The sequence below is a fragment of the Ornithorhynchus anatinus genome, chromosome 8 (assembly GCF_004115215.2).
Source record: "Ornithorhynchus anatinus isolate Pmale09 chromosome 8, mOrnAna1.pri.v4, whole genome shotgun sequence".
NCBI lineage: Eukaryota > Metazoa > Chordata > Mammalia > Monotremata > Ornithorhynchidae > Ornithorhynchus > Ornithorhynchus anatinus.
Genome location: NC_041735.1, coordinates 48280155 through 48303980, shown reverse-complemented (window position 1 = coordinate 48303980; position 23826 = coordinate 48280155). Strand labels below are relative to the sequence as shown.

The 23826-nt window shown below is 41.8% G+C and overlaps 1 protein-coding gene across 2 annotated transcripts in view; it reads right to left on the bottom strand.

The window, feature by feature from the left end:
- The window catches only part of ZCWPW2 (zinc finger CW-type and PWWP domain containing 2), a 98156-nt gene that overhangs the window by 48685 nt on the left and 25645 nt on the right, over positions 1 to 23826 (bottom strand). For both annotated transcript variants that reach the window (XM_029070952.2, XM_029070953.2), the window contains exons 3-4: positions 11268 to 11600; positions 2669 to 2828 (exon numbers count right to left, since the gene is read on the bottom strand). In XM_029070952.2, coding sequence (XP_028926785.1) covers positions 2669 to 2828; positions 11268 to 11554 — 447 coding nt within the window. In that variant the 5' untranslated portion in view covers positions 11555 to 11600. The remainder of the gene's footprint in view (positions 1 to 2668; positions 2829 to 11267; positions 11601 to 23826) is intronic.

Sequence of the window (23826 nt, the reverse complement as noted above, 5' to 3'; positions counted from 1 at the left end):
CCAAGCACTTAGTACAGTGATCTGCACACAGAAAACATTAAGTAAATATCACTGACTGAATTAAAGCCAATAGTATGGAGTTTCTTCTAGGAAGGAGTTTCTGCTTGATGAGGAGGTGGACGGACAACCCCTGGAAGTTTCTGAGAGGCGGGGAAACATGGGTTGAGTGGTTCTGTAGAAAAATGATCCAGGCAGCAGAGTGAAGTATTAACTGGAGTGGGGAGAGGTAGGAGGCAGGGAGGTCAGCAAGAAGCCTGATGCGGCAGTCAAGATGTAATAAGATGAGTGCTTAGATCAATGTAGTAGTTGTTTGGATGAAGAGAAAAGGGTGGACTGTAGAGATGTAAAGGTTGAACCAACAGGATTTAGTGACCGATTGGATGTGTGGGTTAAGACAGATGAGTCGAGGCTAATGCCAAAGTTACAGGCTCTTGAGACAGGGAGGATGGCAATGCTGTCTGCTGTTATGGAAAAGTCAAGAGGAGGACAGGGTTTGGGTGGGAAGATGAAGAGTTCTGTATTGGACATGTTCCCTTTGAGGTGTCAGCAGAACATCCAATTAGCGATGTCCTGAAGGCAGGAGGAAATACAAGACTGCAGAGAAGGAAAGAGGCCAGGGCTGGAGATGTAGATTTGGGAATCAACCACACAGAGTTGATAGTTGAAGCCAAGGGAACAAATGAGTACCCCAAGGAACTGGGTGTAAATAGAGAATAGAAGGGGCTCTAGATCCGAGCCTTCAGAGACGGCGCGTTGGAGCCAGAAGAGGAGTCGGTGAATGAGACTGAGAATGAGTAGCAGGACAGAGAAGAGGCTGAGATCCCAGTGGGATCTTCAAATCATGTTTCTCCTAACCTACTAATTCCCACTGAATCCAAGGTTATTACTATGATATGATTTTCCCAAACCACGAGGTTCTTAAAAAAAAAACAAACCAACTACTATATTTTGGAACTATCTGTATTTGCAAGAAGACTAAAAGAGAATTAAAACTTAAATATTTCAACATTTTTCATTTCACAAATTAGTATTCAATGGGGTTTCTAGAAACTCTTATTATTCAACCTTTAGGCTGTAACCGATACAGATAGTATTTAGTGAAAATTCTGCTAATAGTGTTTCGTTGTTCATTAAACATAATGATTAGGAGAAGAAGAATGGAAAATAATCACCCACACTGCCATTCAGACTGTGTAGGGGACCATATCTAGTTGAATTGCAGCCCAGGGCTAACCTCTCATCCCATTCACTCTTCCACTTTTCTTCATTCCCTCCTTCAAAATAGGAGAAGGGGGATGGGGCGGAGGTGGGGGAGATTATAGGCTCAAATTCATTTGGGAATTCAAGGAACCCTTGGATGCAGAACAGCAGTGGAGGCGGGGGACTTGCCTTGGGAGCTATGGCGTTATCTCCACAACAAGCTGCCCCTGCCAAGACTGTAGTCAGAATGGGAGCTTGTTGGTACAGAGGAGCCGACGGTGGCATCGGCAGTGGAAAGCTGGTTCGGACACCCTGCCAGCTCAAGCCCTCTGGGCAGCTGACAGCCATGGCCACCTCTAAATCCTGCCTTGGCCATGCCATCCCGAACGTGGCTAATGAGGCCATGAATTGCGCTGAACCACAGCTAAGAGTTAGAATGGTGTGTCTGCGAATCTGGCAGTTGTTTACAGCTCTGACTGTGTGTTATGGATTGGAGGGGCTCCTCGGTCCATTTAACGGCACTCATGGAACCACGGCCTCCGTCAACTAACCGGGGAGTCGAGCTATAATCTCATCGTGGTTGCTTACCTCCCGTTTTGCAAATTAAAATGTAGGTAAATTGCAGACACTTGCTAGGAACGTGCATCAAGGAGGATCAAGGGTTAAGAGTGTATGTTCACATACAGTGAACAGATGGAAGAAAACTCTTGTTTAAATGAGCATATTAAGGTTTGAATGGCAAAAACAGAAATTCCCATAAGAAAATCATATATTTAGACAATCTCCATTAATGAAATTTTGTTTGAGGAAATTAAATTTAAAAAATATTAATAAAAAACTAGAATTCCTCATTCTCATTCCTCATGTATCACACTGAACGTACATGGGTTTCTCCACATAACTATTCAACTAATAATTTAATTTGCAGACATAGGCTTTTTACTGCACTGGGTTGAGAAAAACTGCATCAAAAAACTATAGAATTTAATGGAATGTGTATCTGAAACTTGAAAAGCTAGCTGTATTCTATAATTAATTTTCCCATTTGGCTTCTGTTGCAACTTAAGCCTATAGCAAAGAATATAAAATGATAATGCTTAATGGTTTTTAAGCACAATTAAAATTTTTATATGAAGCCTACAGTTGATTAATGTTAGACTTACGTTTGACTCTCAAAGCTATTCTGATGCTCAGAACACCTTAAGATTAACTAACTTTTAATATTTCAAACATCTCAAACACAATATTTTATTTTCAAAATAAAAAAACCTAAATTACAAAGTAAATGCAAATCATCTTTTAATAAATATAATGTATATATTTTTTATTTAGAATTCTCTTTTCAGATATTTTTACTCATCTCTAAGAGATGACTTTGTACCAAAATCTACTTCTGTTCTCTTTAAAAAAATCTTCAGATAAATAAACTAATAGCCTTATATAAAGTTTAATATGCTAAGCTACCTACCTTTAACGATGCAGAATAATGACTAATATTTGTTGCTTTTATCCAACTTCTTGAATGGGGATCCCCCAGGAATTCTACATGATAACTGTCTACATTTCCATCCAGGTCATAGGTCACATATTTCCCCTTTATGGAATCAAGACAAAGTATGCCAGGCCAACTTTCAAAAGAAAAACATTTGTTTAATCATTTTGAAATACTTTTTGACGGCAATCATCTAGACACCTGTCCTAATCATATGTTAAAATTCCTACTCTGAATTCTGACTTTTTCATCCAACCCTCCATCAGTCCATACCTGCAGATGTCTTCATACAGAAAGTCATTTTTTCATTTAACAGACTGTATTATTATGATTCTTGACTATATGGAAATTAGAATTTCTTGCAAAGTAAGAGTTGTTAAAACATGTGGCTAGGTTACTGAAGGATATTGTGGAATTTCCTATATTAGGACAAAGCAGGCATGTATCTTTCAAAGGAAAAAGTCCTCAGAGATGTATTCTGCAAATAAATTCTACCTTCCTGAAAGCTTTGGTCATTCCACCTATGGCCTTAGATTTCGTGTATATTATCTGTAAAACTGCAATTGAAAAATAGCATTGCCTAGTTCAAAGCCCATGGGTCTGGGAGTCAGGCTACCTGGGCTTTAATCCCAGCTTTACAACTTGACTGCTGTGTGATTTTAAGCAAGACACATATTCTCTGTGCCTCAAGTTTCCTTGCCTGTAAAATGGGGATTAACTACCTGTGCTCTCTCCCCCTTAGACTCTGAGTCCTGCGTGGGAAGGGCCTGTGTCTGATCTGATTATCTTGAACTTACTCAAGGGTTTAATACAATATTTAGCACAAGGAAGAACTTAACAAAGACTATTATTGTTAAATGGATATCTATTTGGTTTCTATCTTTTATATGGTATTCGTTAAGCGCTTTCTGTATGCCAGGCAGCACACTAAGCACTGGGGTAGATGCAAGCTAATTAGGTTGGACACAGTCCATGTTTCTCGTGGGACTTTTAAACCCCATTTAACAGATAAGGGAACTCAGGTGCAGAGAACTTAAGTGACTTGCCCAAGGTCACACAGCAAACAAGAGGTGGAACTGGGATTAGAACCCAGGCCCTTCTGACTCCCCGGCCCGAGCTCTATCCACTAGGCCGTGCTGCTTCTAAATTTATAATTTGTGTTCATATGAATGGTTATTCCCTAGTTTAGCACATCTACTCTTCTCTAGTGATCCAGAAATGCAGATTAGGGGTTTTTTATTCCTATGAGTCACCAGAAGATAAATGAACAGATTTCCTGAGTCGAGTACATCTAACAGGAATGCTTTTCTTGAACTTTTCTTGCCCTAAATATACATGCCATTTCCTCCTAAATACATTTTAAAAAACTGAGACAACGAGCCCTCACTTTTGTCTGCTCCACTCTCTTACCTGACCATTCTTGATTGTAATGGTGACTTCCTGCTACTGGAGTCTTTTCTCTCTCCCAAGATGAGCTAAAGAACTCTGAATTCCCCCTCCCCCAAAACTCCAACCCAGTTGCATCTCTTCCTACCTTTCATGGCTTCCCATTAGTTGGAATTGTTTTGTCAGACCTGCAGCCTAGCTCCCAGGCATGTTCTTTAGCATAAAAACCCTTTCCATTTTAAAGTCAGTGTCCTGAAAAGTCCCTCACAAATGTCCGCATTCCAGTCTTTATTTTGTACAGAAAGGATCGTGGATCTTTGACCCAGTCCTTGGGACTCTAACCCCCAAAACCTTTGTTTGTATTTTGGGTATCTATTCTTCCAACTAGGATTAGATGCCAAAATCCTCAAGATCAGGGACTGAGTCTTCTATTAATATTTTCTTTGTAACTTTTTATAACATCTAAGCCCACTGTCGACTGAGTGGTACACAATGCAAATAAAACCACTGCTTTAGAGTCCTTTACCACTAGTCCAATGTTCTAATCATACCTAGGAAACCCCAAAATACGGCTCTGCATGCGTTGAATTTTCAGAACCCAACCAAGCTCGGGCCCACGGCCTGAGCATGAAACAAAATTAGGTATCTGGCTCACTCAAACCCCATTTTTCAATTTAATTTTTTTAAATTAAAACACATTCTGGACTCAAGCTCCATGTGGGCTGGGATCGCACCTTCAAACTCTGTTGTATTGTACTTTCCCAAGTGCTTAGTACAGTGCTCTGCACACAGTAAGCGCTCCATATATAGCACTGATTGCCTGACTGACTAAAAGTGATGGGAGCCCCTTAAATGGTTGAGCAGGCGCTTGCTGCACAAAGCACAATGGTCTGCTACCTCAGGAAAATTATCAATAATATCCCCCAATAATGGCTGGTGACTAAGCCCCTGATCTTTGTTTCTTTCTCCAGCTCTATAGTCAGTACTCCAAAAAGTCAGGCTTTCATCCATTAAGAGCCTCGCATTAAGGAAAATTCTGTTTATAGTAGGCATGCTCTGATGCTTTACAGATGCGAACTATGATTCCTTCCAACATCACATTGTCTCCAGACAGGTTCTGCTGGAAGAAAGTTCCCTAAACACGTAGTAAAAACCTAGGTTATTAGAGAAGCAACTCTTCTATTTTTCCTTCCTTCCTTTCCATTTTTCTCCTTTCCATTCTTCTTCCGTTACCCCCTTTCTCCCTTATCTTTGAATATGTTCCCAGATTATGACTGTGTACTACTGATTCATCTGACAAAACTGAAATGAATTTCTCTTCTGGAACTCAAATAGGAAATTACAGAGAGAATTTTAAATATCAGTGAAAGGAGAGAGCCCCAAACTGGCAAATTTAGCTGCTCTGCTTGGCTTATCAGATTTTCGTAGGCATATTAAATTTTTTTAAAAGGTTGAAATCAGTTAAAATATTATACGTGCATAATTATTTAAGTATTCCTGATTCGAATCCAATATGCCTGAAAATGAAAACAAATTAAAGAAGAAAAGAAGAAAACTAAAATGTACTACTAGAGGGCTCGTTGATGCATACAGATGCATATAACAATATTCACAAAATATTTTACGCTACTTTGGACAATAAGAGTAACAGGAGTTGGAAAATTAATACCGTAAAAGCTTTGCCGCCCTTCATTTTAGCAATCTTGAAGCTTTATTAACCAGCGTATTGGTTAATTTATGAGCAATATTAGCCAACTGACCCCTTTCAGAGAAGGAGTTTTCGAGGTTAGAGTTCTCCCATTGGACAGGAAGCTTCCTGAGGGTGTTTGCATAAACTTTCTGCTTATCTGCTAAGCAAACAGCTTCAGTTCCCTATCAGTTAGTCCCTTCTCCCTCCTGCTTCAGGGTTTCTATTTCCTCAGAGGCTTCAATAAAACTCTCCACAGGACAGGGTTTGTTATTCTGTTAATGTGATTAACAAACAGTCCTAATAATAGTCACTAGCCATGACTTGGGCTAGAAGGTTTACTACTCTATCAGCTGGCTCCTCTACCAACTCCTGGGTAGGAGACTGACTCTCTGTGATTGTGACAGAGTCGTTTAGCCCTGACTCCTAGAAACCTAGAATTTTGACTACTCAGCCCTTCCTCCTGGCCCAGAATGTTTCAAAGCAAATACTTCCCCTGTTCGTTCATAATGAATAATGGAAACAACACAGAAACAGGAGCCAGGAGACCTATGTTCTAAATCCGTCTGTACCACGGGCTTGCTGCGTGACCTGGGGCGAACATTTAATTGTTCTATGCCTCAATTTCCTCATCTGTAAAATGGGGATTAAATACCATTCTCCTTCCTCCATAGACTGTGAGTCCCATGTTGGACAGGGGCTGTAACTGTTCTGATTGTATGGTACCTAGTCCAGTGCTTAGCATAGTGTTTGACAGACACATAATAATAATAATAATAATGTTGGTATTTGTTAAGCGCTTACTATGTGCAGAGCACTGTTCTAAGTGCTGGGGTAGATACAGGGTAATCAGGTTGTCCCATGTGAGGCTCACAGTTAATCCCCATTTTACAGATGAGGTAACTGAGGCACAGAGAAGTTAAGTGACTTGCCCACAGTCACACAGCTGACAAGTGGCAGAGCCGGGAGCCGAACTCATGACCTCTGACTCCGAAGCCCAGGCTCTTTTCCACTGAGCCACACGGCTAGGGTGCAGATCCTCCATCACAACTCAGAACCACTTATCCAAAACTCTGCTCACCTACACAGGATCCCCATAGAACCTTTTCCAAGGAGGGAATTATGATTGCTAAAAAAAAAAAAGCTATAAAATAAAAAGTTGGAAAATTTTTTATACTTATTTGCAAAACAGCTTTAAGTTTTTTTTTTAATTCCAGCTTCGGGCTTTTTTGAAGATCAATGGATCATCATTTCTTTAAATTTTGAACAGATCGCTTAGCTTGGTCAAAAATAAAGATTTTATTCACGGCCACTGATTTTCAAAACCGGTAATATGAAAACGGCTTTCAGTGGAAATCTGTGGATTGTTTCACAAAGCTTTGGAAACTACTCAATGGTTGTTGGACTATAAAGTATTTTGATTTTGACATACTCAAGCATCATGCTTCCTGGAGTGTTATCTTATGGGCGATTGTTACCAGAGAGTTCACTTTCTCGGATGTATCGTCATAACATCATTGAAGGATTTCTTTCTAGGCTGGGATGAGGCTTGAGCTATGTTATCATATGACTTCCTCAGCGATGAACAACAGTTCTTGGATTACAGATAGTCTACGCCAAATCTTTTGAACATTTATAATAAGGAACTCAACTGAAAGCAGATTGAAAGTAAGCCAATAATTCACTTCTTTGACCTGAAGTCATGTGTTGGGCTGTGCTGGAAGAATCACCCAAAGTTGCTTTTTGCTCCAAGGGTAAGAATTGACAAATATGTGAATATCATTCTTTTAATGTTTCAAGAATCTATCACTTATTTTTTTTGTATGGCATTTATTAAGTGCTGACTATGCGCCGCCAGGCACTGTAAGCGCTGAGAAAGACACGATCTAACCGGGTTGGACACGAGTCGTCTCCCACATGGGGCTTACATTATTAATCCCCATTTTACAGATGAGGTAACTGAGACTCAGAGAAGTTAAATGACTTGCCCCAGGTCACACAGCAGGCAAATGACAGAAGTCGGAATTAGAACCCAGGTCCTTCCGACTCTCAGGCCCATTCTCTATCCACTAGGCCACACTGCTTCCCTATTCTCTTGATCACTTGAGCATTCTCTATGCCTTTGCCCACCCCCTGAATGACAGGGATGGGAATGTGTGAGTGGAGCTCTGCAAACCTTTATCACTAAACTCATTTCCTTTGCACAGGTTGAATGTGAGAAGCAGCGTGGCTTAGCGGAAAGAACACGGGCCTGGGAGTCAGAGGATGTGCGTTCTAATCCCGGGTCCACCCCTTGTCTGCTGTGTGACCTTGAGCAAGCCACTTGACTTCTCTGTGCCTCAGTTAACTTATTTGTAAAATGGGGATTAGGACTGGGAGCCCCAAGTGGGACAACCTGATTACCTCGTATCTACTCCAGCGCTCAGAACAGTGCTCGGCACAGAGTAAGCACTTAAATACCATAATTATAATTATTATTAGCATGGCTGAGGCTGGTCTGTTATTCTTAGTGGGAAACTCCAACCATCCCAGTGCCTCTGTTTCCCCTTTTGAAAAATGGGGTTCATTCAATCTGTGCAATCACCTTTTTTCATTTCTTCCAGGACTTAATCACGATTAAGAAGATAGACGTGAAACATCTGGAACTCCCTAGACTAGATCAACACATGAATTAATAAAATTCTAACAGTTTCACCATACTCGTAGTGACAAGTCTTAGAACAGTGCTTGGCACATAGTAAGCGCTTCATGAATACCATTATTATTATTAAGTCCTGTTTTCAGTTCATCAGAGGTATTCCTTATAATGATGCGGCTCTAAGGCATTCAAGAAGCAGTGTCATCTAGTAGAAAGAGCATGGGCCTAGGAGTCAGAGGACCTGGGTTCTAATCCTGTCTTCACTTGTTTGCTCGGTGGCCTTGGGCAAATCCCTCAACTTCTCTCTGCCTCAATAATCTCATCTGTAAAATGGGGGTTAAGACTGGGAGCCTGACGTAGGACATGGACCGCAACGTAGGACATGGACCGCGTCCAATCTGATCGGCTTGTATCTACCCCGGCGCATAGTACGGTTCTTAGCACACCGTTTAAAAATGGCTTTTGGAAACCTAGATTGTAGCACGCAAACCAAGTTAAAGGATAAGGGCACGAGTGTTATAGTGCCCAAACTCAAAACATCCAAGACTATACATTTTGCCACCAAATTATGGACTTCTCCACCGCACTAATGGTGTTTAGTCTCTACGTGCTACGACAGCATCTCTAAAGAGTCACAATCCCATCGAAGCCAAGAAAGAAATCCTGATAAGAGGGAACTCCAATATTCTCCTGAGTGATTCTTTGATCAAAGATGAGGCCATGCAAAAGACAGAATGCCTACCAACTTGTGATAATAATAATAATGATGGCATTTGTTAAGAGCTTACTATGTGTCAAGCACCGTTTTAAGCGCTGGGGTAGTTACAAGGTAATCAGGTTGTCCCATATGGGGCTCCCAGTCTTAAGCCCCATTTTACAGATGAGGTAGCTGAGGCACAGAGAAGTTAAGTGCTTAGCCTAAAGTCACACAGCTGACAAGTGGCGGAGCCGGGATTAAACCCACAACCTCTAACACCCAAGCCTGTGCTCTTTCCACTACGCCACGCTGTTTCTCTTTGATATGATGAGATGAGATGAGATGATATGGTACCTCCTCCAACTATTGTCCCTTCTAGACTGTACGCTCACTGTGGGGAGAGAACGTGCCTACCATATCTATTATATTGCTATATTGTACTCTCCCAAGAGCTTAGTAAAGTACTCTGTATACAGTAAGGGCTCAATAAATACGACTGATTGATTGAACTATTGGGGAAGTCATCGTGCAGTCAGAGCTGATTAAATTACAAAGCGATGAAGGACCTGTTTAGAAGCTTTTCCTCCCCTATGAAATACTAAAGAGATGCCTCAAGACCTCCAAGATGCCACTGCCTTCACCAACTTGAAGGAGAAAGGCGAAAGGAGAAAGGATGACCGCATCTCACTAGAGATTATTCTGTTCCAGCTGCCGAAAGGATGGTCGACCACCCACTCCTGGAATCGCAGTGTGGCTTCAGACCACAGCGTGGCACAAAGGACATGGACTTAAATGCATGTCAGATACGAAAGAAGTGCCAGGTGCAGCACTTTATCAAGCAGAAACTCCTCATTATTGGCTTCAAAGCTGTCCATCACCTTGCCTCCTACCTCTCCTCCCTTCTCTCCATTCTCAGCCCAACCCATACAATCGCTTCTCTGCTGCTAACCTCCTCACTGGGCCTCGTTCGCGCCTATCCCACCGTCGACCCCTGACCCACCTCTTACCGCTGACCTGGAATGCCCTCTCTCCTCACATTAACCAAACTAGCCCTCTTCTGCCCTTCAAAGCCCTACTGAGAGCTCATCTCTTCCAGGAGACCTTCCCAGACTAAGACCCCCTTTTCCTCTGCTCCTCCTCCCCTCCTGACTCCCTTTCTCTGCTCTATCCCATCCCCGCCCCACAGCACTTGTATACACATGTACATATTCATTATTCTACTATATCTATAATTCTATCTATTTATATTGATGGTATTGATCCCTGTCTACTTGTTTTGTTTTGTTGTCTGTCTCCCCCTTCTAGACTGTGAGCCTGTTGTTGGGTAGGGATTGAGAAGCAGCGTGGCTCAGTGGAAAGAGCCTGGGCTTCGGAGTCAGAGGTCATGAGTTCGACTCCCGGCTCTGCCACTTGTCAGCTGTGTGACTGTGGGCATGTCACTTAACTTCTCTGTGCCTCAGTTCCCTCATCTGTAAAATGGGGATTAAAAGTGTGTGAGCCCTACGTGGGACAACCTGATTACCCTGTATCTCCCCCAGTACTTAGAACAGTGCTCGGCACCTAGTAAGCGCTTAACAAATACCAACATTATTACTGCCTCTGTTGCCCAGTCATACTTTCCAAGCTCTTAGTTCAGTGCTCTGCACACAGTAAGCGCTCAATAAATATGATCGAATGAATGAATGAAACCTCATATAGGTTTCACAGATCTTACATGTGTTTGACACGAGCAGTTGATCTGGACTCAGACACCTGTTTAGGACATTTGGCTGTCTACAGTAAGGTCATCAAAATTCTGACACAGCTTCATGACGGCCTGGATGGCCGTGTCAGTGCCACGGGTGCCCTGCCTAATTCCTTCCACGCTGCCGGGGGGGGTCAAGCAGGGATGAGTGGTAGAGCCCAGGCACTACAAAGAGCAGTTTGGTTGGTAGGGGAATTCTCCTTCCAAGGAGCAATAGATGGAAACACAATACATGGCGACGTGTGTAACGTATTCAAAAACCGTCCCAATCTGCTGAGGGTTGTAGGACTTAAACACAATTGGTTTGCCACACTCAGTCAACATCAACAACAAAAGACTTTTCCAAGATCGGCAGCCCTTCAAGACTATACCTTAAACCTCGGACGCTTTCTAAAATTAAGAATTATCTGATTGTAATCTTACCTTGGCCAAAAGCACAATTTCACCAAAACTAGACTTCCTATAGGAAACTGAGAATAAACGAACTTATATCCGCTTTCATAAAATTGAGATTCTTCAGGAAAATTTTCTTCAGAAACAGAACACGTGTTATAGCTTGGATCGGTGTTCATGAAGCAGAACCATGGCTCATTTTGATCGACTTGTGCGGCGTCTTCCCTTGATAACAGCCTCCATTTTAAACAATTTTCATTCTCACACTGAACCCACACTTTGCCCTCATAGAAGCGGCTTTTAACTGAAGAATTCATATCCGTGTTTGGGCTTTCTCCAGTCTTCTTGAAATTTCACTTTTTCCTGGAATTCAGAACAGAGAAGAAATAGGGAATGCTGAAGATAACTATGTATTAATCAATATCAATCAATCATATTTATTGAGAGCCTGCTATGTGCAGAGCACTGTACTAATTGATTGGGAGAGTACAAGGTAACAAAATAATAGAGCTGGTAGACACATTCCCTGCCCATAATAAATAGAGCTAAGTATAGTACACAGATTTATTGCCAATTAATTTTCCCTTTTATTTCTTATCTGTCCTCCCACTCTCTAGCCTTCAAAGAACATGTGCTGAGCAAAGTTGTATTTCTACCTACCAACAGGCAAAATGCAAAAGAAAAGCATCAATCACTTCTGGAATATAAGTGACTCAACCTATTCATTTCCCCTTCTATCAAGAAACCTCCAAAACTAAAAATAAGAGAAACAGGAGGAGGCTAGTTCAGGAACTCTTCTCAGCATCCAGCACTGAGACCTCTCAATAATTACGATTGTTGCCCTCTCCGTTTCACAACGAACTGTCTATTTGAATCCTGTCTTTAGGACTCAGAGGCCATTCACTCAAATCTGTCCCGTTACTGCCTCAAAAACCTATCTATCCAGCCTGGTAGGGCAGGACAAATAAACCTGGGAGTATTATGGGTCTCTTTGGCAGGGAGGCTACTTATATGGTCCCATACCAGTTCCAGCTACTGGTATAAAGCAGCCGCTCTCCCTGCTCTACTATTCTCCCGGTGAGATGGAGTGGGTTGGGAGGAAGGAGGGAGAAAAAAGGGCCAGCCTCAAGAGAGCAGTAGTGCAGTCCCGGCCGGGACTTAGCCTAGGCATCCCGATAGAGTGGAAGTCGTGGCTATCGATCGATCGTATTCATTTATTGAGTGCTTACTGTGTGCAGAGATATGTACTAAGCTCTCCCCCACTTCAATTCTTCACTTAAAGCAAATCTCCTCCAAGAAGCCCTCCCTGACTATGCACTCCTCTCTTCTCCTCACACTCCCTTCCGCAGCACCCCTCTTATTTACTCCTTTATTTATCCTCCCTCCCATCCTCACAGAACATAATATCTGTATATATCTGTAATTCATTCATTTCTCTATTTATATTAATGTCTCTCTCCCCCTCTAGACTGTGAGCTCATTGTGGGCAGGAATGTGACTGTTTGTTGCTATAATGTACTCTCCCAAGTGCTCAGAACAGTGCTTTGAACACTGTAAGCACTCAGTAAATATGATTGAATGAATGAATGAATGAAGCCCTTAAAAAAACAAAGTACAACAGAGTTGGTAGACATGTTCCCTGCCCACGAGGAGCTTACAGTCTAGAAGGGGAGACAGACATTGATATAGACTGTAAGCTCACTGTGGGCAGGGAATGTGTCTGTTATATTGCTGTAATGCACCTTCCCAGTGCTTAGTTCAGTGGTCGGCACACAGTGAGCGCTCAATAAGTATGACTAAATAAATTACGGATATGTACGTAAGGGCTGTGGGGCTGATGAAGAGGTGATAAAAGGGAGCCAATCTATGTGCAAGGTTGAAGTACTAGTCAACTACAAGGCTTTTGGTGCCAGGTGAGCTGGCCTGCACCCAAACCATACCCTCCCCTCATACCCCAGCCCAATCCATAACTTAGCTAAGGGCACCAGTGTTTATTCACAAGGGTTGAGCGGGGTAAACTGGGTGGGCAGGTCTCTAGAATCATATAACAACCCTAAATCTTCCCTCCACATCCATCATTTCCCTGGAATTATAGAATAGCAACTGAGAGGGTGGGGAAAGGGCTTGTTTTTGTTTTGCTTTTTAAACGATGGCATCAGCAGTAAGTGGGGTGGCGTACCAGCAATTTAAGGGGGCCATCCTATCTGTTCTCCGGCCCCGAGCACAAGAACCAACGAGGGAGATGACCTCCTGCATTTGGGGGCCACTGTAACTGGCCCCTCAAGAGGTCCAGCAGGGGTCCAGCATGGCCCTTTTCAAAATAAAATCTAAAGGCTGACTATCCCACCGACGGCCGGTGACCAGACTGAAGCTTCTGGGACTATTCAGCCTCTATAATCCAATTCTATACCGTGGGATTAGTCCCACACCAAACCAAGCTCCCTATTATCTGCCTGCTCATGATGGCCTTAAAATCACATTTTCAGGATTCACGAAAAACATCAGGCCACAAATTTAACCATTTCAAACTCTAAAGGTATTTCGCAGAATGGCTAATAAGAAACATCTGGTCATAGTGCTATAGAAAAAGACTTTTAATCGGTCGGTATTTCCTAAATGCCCATGTGGATCACGACACTGAACTAGAGCCCTGGGAGTCAGAAGGTAATGGGTTCTAATCCCGGTTCTGCCGCATGTCCGCTGTGTGACCTAGGATTAGTCGCTTCACTTCTCTGTACCTCAGTTACCTCATCTGTAAAATGGAGATTGAGACTGTGAGCCCCACGTGGGACAGGGGCTGTGTCCAACCCGTTTTGCATGTACACACCACGGTGCTTAGTTCAGTGCTTGGCACTTAGTAAACGCTTAACAAATTCCACAATTATTAACTATTGTTATTATTATTAGAGCATTGGGCTAATTCTGATAATGCATGACCTCTGCTCTCTGGTTATACAGTAAAAGTGATCATGCTAGGAGGCCCCCAAACTACCAACTTCCAGTTAAACATCTTTGATGAGTATCCCCTTTTAGGGGTAGAAAACCCAAGCACCTTCAAAACCTCACGGTTCTGCTCCGCTTAACCTGTGAATGACCACGATTACTTGTGATGAGGAGCAAAACTGTATCTACCTCATTTACAAAATCCGCTTTCTAATACCAAGCTGTCAGGGTCACAACCATTTCTAATATACTCTTGGATCAAATCACATACTTAACTCAAATAATGAAACAGCCACACTTTAATTATTCAGACTACAAAATTTACAGTGTTATCTCTCATTAGACGGGGAATTCTAGTGGCTTCAAAATAGGCCGAACTTGGAATTATTTGATGCAGAACCACAGTAATGAGATTTCACTGTTGCCTTTAAAAGGCAAGACGATATGGGCCATTATTTTTTTTGAGGTACTTTTTCCTCTTTTATTCTCCCACAATGTAAGAGAGCACTGGGAAGTTTTTCTTGCTTTCTTCTAATCACGAAAGGCTTTATGGGAGTGATTAAAGAAAGAAAAGAGGTAGCCGAGATGAGAGAGAGAGGACAAAATAGAGGAATGAGTAAAAGGGCAAAAGAGAAATTGCAAAAAGGGTAGAAAACTTCCTCTCAAGCTAAAGAGGTTTGGGATGACAAAGAAGAGAATCTCCTAAAAACACATAAGAAATGTTCTTCTAGGCCAGGCCAAAAGTCCACTTAGGTGAGTGTTCTATGGCACTAAAGACTCTTTGAAGAAGAGTGAGATAGTTGTTCAGGGTGTGATTGATAATCTGCATAGTGGCGCAAGATCATACCCAGGGGGAGCATCCTTTGAACAATTCTCTAGAGTTAGATTGGCTTAGTGCACAATTAAGAAAAAGAACAAACATTAATTGATGCTTTTAGGGCCTTTCTTCTTGCAAATCACCCAGTACACTGAATTTGAATGATAAATCTTCCGAACAAGAAAGGAAAGAGAGAATGGGGAGCTATTTTGTTGCTGCCGATACAAAGGAAGTCAAAATCGAGGGTGATGTATGAAATATGTTCCCAAAAAGAGTTGGCAATATCACAGAAAGAAAGTGGAAGGATTGATCCTATGTAGGCAGTGTAATTTCAGAGTCTGTGGCCCGAGGTCCACGGGGATCAAGTTCTGCTGCACTTCCACTTGCCAGGCTAGTAACTTTATTAGATTAAAAGCTCCTTCAGGGCAGAAATCACGCCTCCCAACTTTATTGTATTATATTCTGTTTCTTAGCGGCACACACCATAACCGTAATAAATAACAATGATGGATCGATCATTGTTTTGCACCCATCTGTTAGCGAGGCTACCCATCCACATGCCCACCTGAGGCCTGTTTAGGACTACAACATCCAGGAATCTGAGAATTTTAATCTGCCCCCCTCCTCTGCTCTCACGTCAGTGGGACTGAGGAAGTAGGGACCCCAAGCAGAACTCTGCCCTAGGGCCCATGTCTGAGTTGTTCCGCCACCACGTTGGGCTATTATTCACGAAATAATTTCAGAGGTTTACGAAATAAAGAGGCAGTCCTCCAAGGAAATGTGTAATCTGAAAATGACAATGGTTTTCTGGCCAACTGTTAAATATTCTGGGAGATCTTGACATTTGTTTTTGAATTCTTACCCAGTTTTTTGCTCAAGGTATTTTTAAGAAATTAAAGTTAGATTATCCAGACATAACTGTAAACACTGCATGCCTGAGTATCGATAATCCAGGAAGTTAATTTAGTAATTAACATCTTAGAACCTCACAAGATTCTGAGAATGCAAAAATGATTTGTGTTTTCAAACAATGTCCCTAATCCATCTCTGGGATAATTCTGCTTTCTCTTTCTGCAAAGCTGCCATTTCTCCTTTCTCTATGTTATTACATTACTGCATGAAGACAGAATTGAACAGAATATTAATGTAAAAATACACTATTTTCAGTCTATCGTGGCTTACTATCTAGGTCAAAATTCATGAATTGTAAATGTCTGAGGTATGGGTAATAAAAAAGTGTTCATAATACTTAGGGAGAGTAGATATCTAGACTTAATATTGGAGGTGGATGGCTAGTTTCTAATTTTGGAATCCATTTTGAATTTGAAGTACTTAAAGAGGAGACAAATCAGAAGTAACCTGCAGTTTCTCCATCTTTTAATTTGCTTAGCCCTTTATCCTTCCAGCTGGCTCTGGGCTGCTTTGAGGGAAAAAGTACTCTAAGTCAATGGGGAACTTGGGAAAAATCCATTATAAGAGTCTATTATAAAGCATTAGCGGGATTAAAAAGATTACTCTTAGTTTGTAGATAAAATTTGCAAACTTTTCTCAGGAAGCTCGGGGTCATGAATTAACACCAAGGAAATGTCATTATTACCCTAACAGCGAAACCTCTTGGGGGTTTATTTGTTGGGTTTTCTTTGGGGGGGGGGGGGGGGGGTTGGTTTTTTGGGTTTGACATAGTCTGAAGGTCTTTCATCCAAGCTAAGAATATTCCTAGTACAGACTGCAAAACACTTATTCCCTTGGGCTCAGAGTTTGATTTTCTCCAGGTATCCATGCATCTCTTCAACATATGGGACTCCGTTTACTTCAAAGTGAGCTTGATACATTGAAAGAACATGAGGTGACAGAAGAGAATGAGACTGTGGCTGAGAGAAAATGATAGTTTTGTAGGCCCAAAGGGACACCATATCAAGAGCACATCTTCCAAGTACCAATGGCATGGATAAATGCACAGATGTACAAAATAAATAAAAATACACCTTATGATGCTCTGGATTCAAGGCTTCGAAATTTAGAATGGAAAACTGGAGAAGGTTCAAAGGAGAATGACCGACGACTAAAGTGTTAGAAAATGGGGTCAAAATAAAGTACTGGGATTATTTAGTCCTGAAAAATAAAAACTGAAGGGGTGACATAATAACAACCTATAAGTGCATATGGGTCTAAGGTTAAAGGAAGGTTATAGACTAGAAGTTTGTGTGTGTTTTCAAGGACCTGAAAACTCTTTCTTGCCGCTAAATCTGTATCCCTTTCTTGCCCTGAAAATAGATTACATCTTGACTTTAGGAGAAATTTAATTTTTAACCCAGTGTTGATTTGTTGAGTAAAAGGTGCACTTTAAACAAAGTTGTTTTTAAGAATTCATTGAATTTTTAATTCTGACGCTCTTATGAATTTCATATTTTAAAAATATTCACAGCTATAATCACAGTTAAACCATTCCTATATTGTGGGAGTGATTTGGAACTATTCTCTGTGGGTGCTATTGTGCCGCTACCATTTTATTGTAAAAGCCTCTTTGAGCACTTAACTTTTAGTCAGGATCAAAGAAGTTTGGCTCACCTTCTCTTCTTTCTCAGAATCTCTAATATTGGAGATTTAAATGGTTTACCTAAATTTATTCAGTATGATGTTAGATCATGATAATAACAATAATAAGCTCACTGTGGGCAGAGAAAGAGTCCACCAACTCTGTAGTATTGTTCTCTCCCAAGCAATTAGTAAGTGCTCTGCATACATTAAATGCTCAATACCATTGATAATGATTTTTATCTTCACCAAGAGCAAATCAAGGGAAAATAATTAAGGGAATTAGGTCAGCCATCAGAAAGAACTTTCTGCAAGTGACAGTTGTTAAACCCTGAACAAATTAGCCCGGGAGATTGTGTACAATACTTCCTTAGTAATCTTTAAAAAAGAGTAGCAGATTCTCAATCTGTGGTTTGTGTGCTTCGGCTTGGTAGCGAGGGGAGGAGCTACCTCTCTCAAATTGTCCCAATAATAATATTATGGTATTTGCTAAGCATTTACTACCTGCCAGGCTCTGTTCTAGGTGCTGGGATACATACAAAATAATCAGGTTGGACACAATCCCTGTCCCACATAGGGCTCACAGTCTTAATCCCCATTTTACAGCTGAGGGAACTGAGGCACCGAGAAGTTAAGTGACTTGGCCAAGATCACGCGGCAGACAAGTGGAGGAGCTGGGATTAGAACCCATGACCTTCTGACTCCCAGGCCTATGCTCTATCCACTGGGCCATACTGCTGCTTCTAACTGTAGCTCATGGGCAAAAGCATCCTTTATCTTAATAGTTTTCCTTAGCGTTACTTTATCTCTATCACAGCTTTACTTTCCTGGCTCTGATGATGTATGCCAATATGAGAGAAAGAAGGAGAAAAGGAATAAGGAAGAGAAACACTGTGAAATAAGAGCACTAAGGTTAGCAAAATGTTTAAATACAAAAATTATGTGAGAATAAATTACACAACTGCATCTACAAACTTCATGTAAATCATATATGAATGCACTTGTGCTTTTTCTAACATTTGTATCCCCCTTCACAGGGTCCTCAAGGAAACCCTAGTGAATTCCCAAGGGCAAGATGCCCTCTCAAAACCCCTGCCAACCTTTATTTTTATGAAGCAAGGAATTCAGTTGTGGCTAAGAAGTCAGGTGGAACCAAAATTGGCCGATTGACTGTCAAAGGGCAATCGCGCCTTTCAAAATACTGCACTTCCCCAAACTGGAGCAAAGATCCCTTTACCCTGAAACCTATTGGTATCACTCTTCTCAGTTTGTCCCATCTAGAGCCTTTATCTGTGCCCGTCCAGATTGACAGTTCCCACAAGACCCAAACTCATGAGGCTGGGTGGACCCGGCTCAGACTGCTTCTCTCTCCTACTTCCTGCCCGCTGCCCAACTAAGCTGTAAGGAAGAGAGGAAGAACCCTAGACCCATTCTCATGAGGTTGACCCCACTTGCCAGCCAGGGTCCGCACTGTGAGGTATTTGAGCACATTCAGCTCGGGACCCCTGGGTTTCGGCCCCGTTAAACCCCGGCTTTAATCCAGCCTCAGGCTTGGGCCGGAAAAGGCTGGGCCGGGAAGAGCCCTCAGATAGGGCCCGTTCGGAACCTAAGGCCTCAATAAATTAATTACTCAGGATACAGTGCTGATTTCAAGCTTTTTAGCATCTGTGACAGGAAAATATTTATAATGACCCTTCCTTTTCCACATGCCTGGTACCCTGGAGGATGTCACCATGCTAAACTGCCTGCAGCATTGCCTACGATGCTGTGTGAGCATTCAGCAAAATATGAGGTTCCGCAGGAACCCAGTGGAACCCAAAAACCTAGAGAATTTCTTCAGCGGCCCTCTATCCCACCCCTTTGTTCCAGCCATCATGATCCCCCCCCCCGACATGCCTGCTAACAGCAGTTGCTTCTGACCTGAGCTGGGTGCTTTTAAATGTTGAACCACGGCCAAGCCATTAAGAGCGCACCATAAGGCAGTTGCTTACCATGCAGAGTGGTTGAAGCCGGCCCTGTCAGGGAGTGGAGCAGCGATGAGTTCTGCAGTGGGGAGGGGAGCAGGAGGATGTGACTTTCTGTGCTTTTTTTCTAAATGCTAAATTCATTTTGGGAAGCTCTGCTCCTTAAATTTTCCCCAAAGGGACAGTTGTACAGAAAAAAAAATCCCTGAGAATAAACTGCTTTTTAAAAAAAATGGTATTTGTTAAGCACTTATTCTGTGTCAAACACTGTTCTAGGCACGGGGTAGGTACAAGTTAATTAACCAAACACAGACTCTGAGAACAGCATTCGATCCCCATTTTACAATCAATTGATCGACTAAGTGCTTGGGAGAGTACCATGCAACCGAATTAGCACAATGTTCCCTGCACATAATGAGTTTACAGGAAACTGAAGCACAGAGAAGTTAAGTGACTTGCCCAAGATCATATAGTCAAGCTCGTTGTGGGCAGGGAATGTCACCATTTAATGTTCTCCAAGAGCTTAGTTCAGTGCTCTGCACACGGTAAGCGCTCAATAAATATGACTGAATTGGCGGATCCGGGATTAGACACCCGACACCCAGTCCCGCGTTATTTCCACTAGGCCGTGCTGCTTTTCATTTGCATTTATAAAATCACTGGAAAGCCTAATGTCTCCACTCCCCCCCTTGTTCCTTCTGCCCAGTCAGGTCCCCAGGTTTACAGATACTCAGAAATACCGGGTCCTAACCCTACTGTTTGGATGACTAACTGCTATGGATCACAGGGTGCAATCTGAACCTTAATACAGCTGACTGCATAGACCGTAGAACAGATGGATAAAGGACTTATTACAAGACATTACTTGTTAAGTAGAATTTATTAAACTGAAACAGACTACCACTCTCTGTGGCACCCTACTAAATATTTCCTAACAACTTAATACACTGCAATCATCACAGTGATCTATTGTGTTAAAATGAAATTGAAAAGTCAAGTGTTAAAAAAAGAAATCGGAAAAAAAAATCCCCGCAGATTTGCCAAAATTCCCTACAGATTCTCATTGTCCCTGGATATTACCGTAAAATGCTACAGCAAAGTGAAGAAATAGGGAATTAGGAAAGAAAATCAATTCTTCCTGAATTGATATGTTATGCATTTCTGTTGTTCAACAGAATACAGGTCTTCAAGATAAAGTATATTCAATAGGGGTTCTTGTGCAGCATCAATTTTTATTATAATATGAATGTATTTTGTGACTGATGTATCCCAGATGGAAAAATTACCACACACCAAAGGAGTTCTGTGCGACAACAGAATTTAATGAGACAGAGTGAATAAATACATACAGCCTAGGAATGAAGATAAATGGTTACTTATAATAGAAATTGTTTTTACTGTTTGTATGTGAATGAGAAAAGTAATGATTGTTCTCTAAACAAAGAACAGTCATTATTCTTTTGCTTTCTAACTCTTTAGTTATAGAAAATGCTTCCATTTTAAACCAAGGGATATCCCAGATGATGCGACTATTTGGGGACTCAGAAAAACAATAGCATCTTTACCACTATTTCTTAGAATTTGTCATTTTACCATTACTGCTTACAATTTAGAGGTGTTCACATGTTCTGACATGTACCTCGCTTGTAATTCATGATTAAGGTTCAATATGGAAAATTCAATATTTCAATTTTGTCTTCAGTTATTTAAGAACGGAGAAGTTTATAATTTGCATTGAAATTTGTATTTTTTTTAAATATTTCACCAAATGAGGACTATAAACAAAGATTCTAGGTCTCATTATCCAAGGTGAAGGAAAGGTGCTTATATAGTTCACATGCATATTTGTTTTTATTTTCATAACATTTTGGGTTGGTCTAATGAAACTTCTTATGTATTATTTATTTAAAAGGACAATGCATAAGGCATTTGCAGGAATTAAGGAGTTAAATAATAGAAATGGGAAACATTTCCCCCGCCCCAAAAAAAACAAAAGCAGAGAAGCAGAGTTGCCTAGTAAATACAGCACGGGCCTGGGAGTCAGAATGACCTGGGTTCTAATCCCAGCTCCACCACTTGTCTTCTGTGTGACTTTGGGCAAGTCACTTCATGTCTATGAGCCTCAGCTACCTCATCTGTAAAATGGGGGGTTAAGATTGTGAGCCCCATGTCAGGGATGGACTGTATCCAACTTCATTAGCTTGTATCTAACTCCGGTGCTTAGTACAATTCTTGGTACATAGTAAGCACTTAAAAAATGCCATAAAAAAGCAGCAAAGAAATAAAACAAGACACTGGACTCACCTTTAGTAATATGCGCTTATATTTTTTCAGCTCTAATTCTAAGGAAGAAAGCATTTCCAGTAATGGGAATTACAAATTAAGGAACCCTTCCCACCTAGCATCACCAGAAGACCCACTCCCTGGCATCCCTGGAGTGGAAGAGAAGAGCTGTATGCCACGGGGCCCACAACCAGCCCTACCATCAGGTTTCCAGGCCACCTGATGTTGGGGGGAAGGAGGGAAAGTGGGCTAAGCCATTCTTTCCTGGGAAGAAGACCCATTCCCTCCCCCAAGGGTGGATGGGGGCAGTAACTACTTTGCCAACATTTAGAAAAATGGAATCTTTATAGCGACGTAGACCAAGAACAGCCTGGACTGAAGAAGTGTTGAGTTTAACCACCCTCTATAATCCCAGCATTTATTCATTCATTCAAACGTATTTATTGAGCACTTACTATGTATAGAGCACTGTACTAAGTGTTTGGCAGAGTATACTATAACAATAAACGGACACGTTCCCTGCCCGTGAGCTGGCAGTCTAGAGTGGGGGGAGACAGATATTAATATAAATAAATTAAAGATATATACATAAGTATTGTGAGGCTGGGAGCGGGGAAGAACAAAGGGAGCAAGTCAGGGCAATGCAGAAAGGAGTGAGAGACGAGGGAAGCGGGTCTTAATCAGGGAAGGCCTCTTGGAGGAGATGTGCCTTCAATAAGGCTTTGAAGAAGGGGAGAGTAATTGTCTGTTGGGTTTGAAGGGGAAGGGCATTCCAGGCCAGAGGCAGGATGTGGGCCAAGGTTTGGCAGTGAGATAGGCACAATGAGAAGATGAGCATTATTAATAATAATAATAATAATAATGGCATTTCTTAAGTGCTTACTATATGCCAGGCACTATACTAAGCACTGGGGTGAATACAAGCAAATCAGGTTGGACACAGTCCCTGTCCCAGGTGAGGCTCACAGTCTTAATCCCCATGAATTTCACAGATGAGGTAAATGAGGCAAGGAGAATTGAAATAGACTTGCCCAAGGTCACACAGCAGATAAGTGTCCGAGCCGGGATTAGAACCCATGATCTCATGACCCCCAGGCCTGTGCTCTATCCACTGCTCCACAGAGGGGGGAAGTGCAGGAGGTGGGTTGTAGCATAAATTTACAGACAGTCTTATTGGTGTTGTTTTAGCTGATGAGAAGCAGCCTGGATTAGTGGAGAGAGCACAGGTCTAGGAGTCAGAAGGACCTAGGTTCTAATCCTAGCTCTGCCAATTGCTTGCTGTGTGATCTTGGGAAAGTCACTTAACTTCTCTGTGCCTCAGTTTCTTCAACTGCAACATGGGGATGCCTGTTCTCCCTCCTCCTTAGACTGTGAGCCCCACATAGGACAGGTGCTATGCCTGACCTAATTAACTTGTACCTACTCCAGTGCTCAGAACAGTATTTGCACATAATAAGCACTTAAACTATAAAAGCAAATAAAAAACTGATTTTGCCTTTTCATTCTTTTCCTGTGCATCTGCCCCTTCCCCCACTCTCTTTAGATTGTGAGCCCACTGTGGGTCCCAGACATGTTTAAATCAATATCCTTGTATTGTAGAGACTCAGTGCGTGGCCCAGTCCTTCAACCAGTGAAATACTTCAGTGTTTTTATAGACACTCCTGAGAAAATGCAACATAACAGCAGCATGATTTGGATAGAAGGATGTAAGAAGATGGGAACATGGGCCCATGAGACGGCCATGCTACGTGTGAGATGACGCTCCCAGAGTTCTTGCTTCAATATCCTGCTTCAAGTTGAGTAAAAGAATCGCCTTAGCAATACTTAACGTGGCTTGGGGAACCAACTGCAAAATAGCTACCATTTTCTAAAATGAACTTTAAGATCTTGCAAATTGGCTCTGAGTCCACATTTATGAACTGCTGAGAACTATCAGGGAAGTCAGGAAAAGTGCAAGACAAAGCAGCTTGCTTGGAACCAACTTTTCTGTTTCCCAAAAGCTTTCTTGAATTTCACTCGGTATGGCAGATGCCACACATTTGTTCTT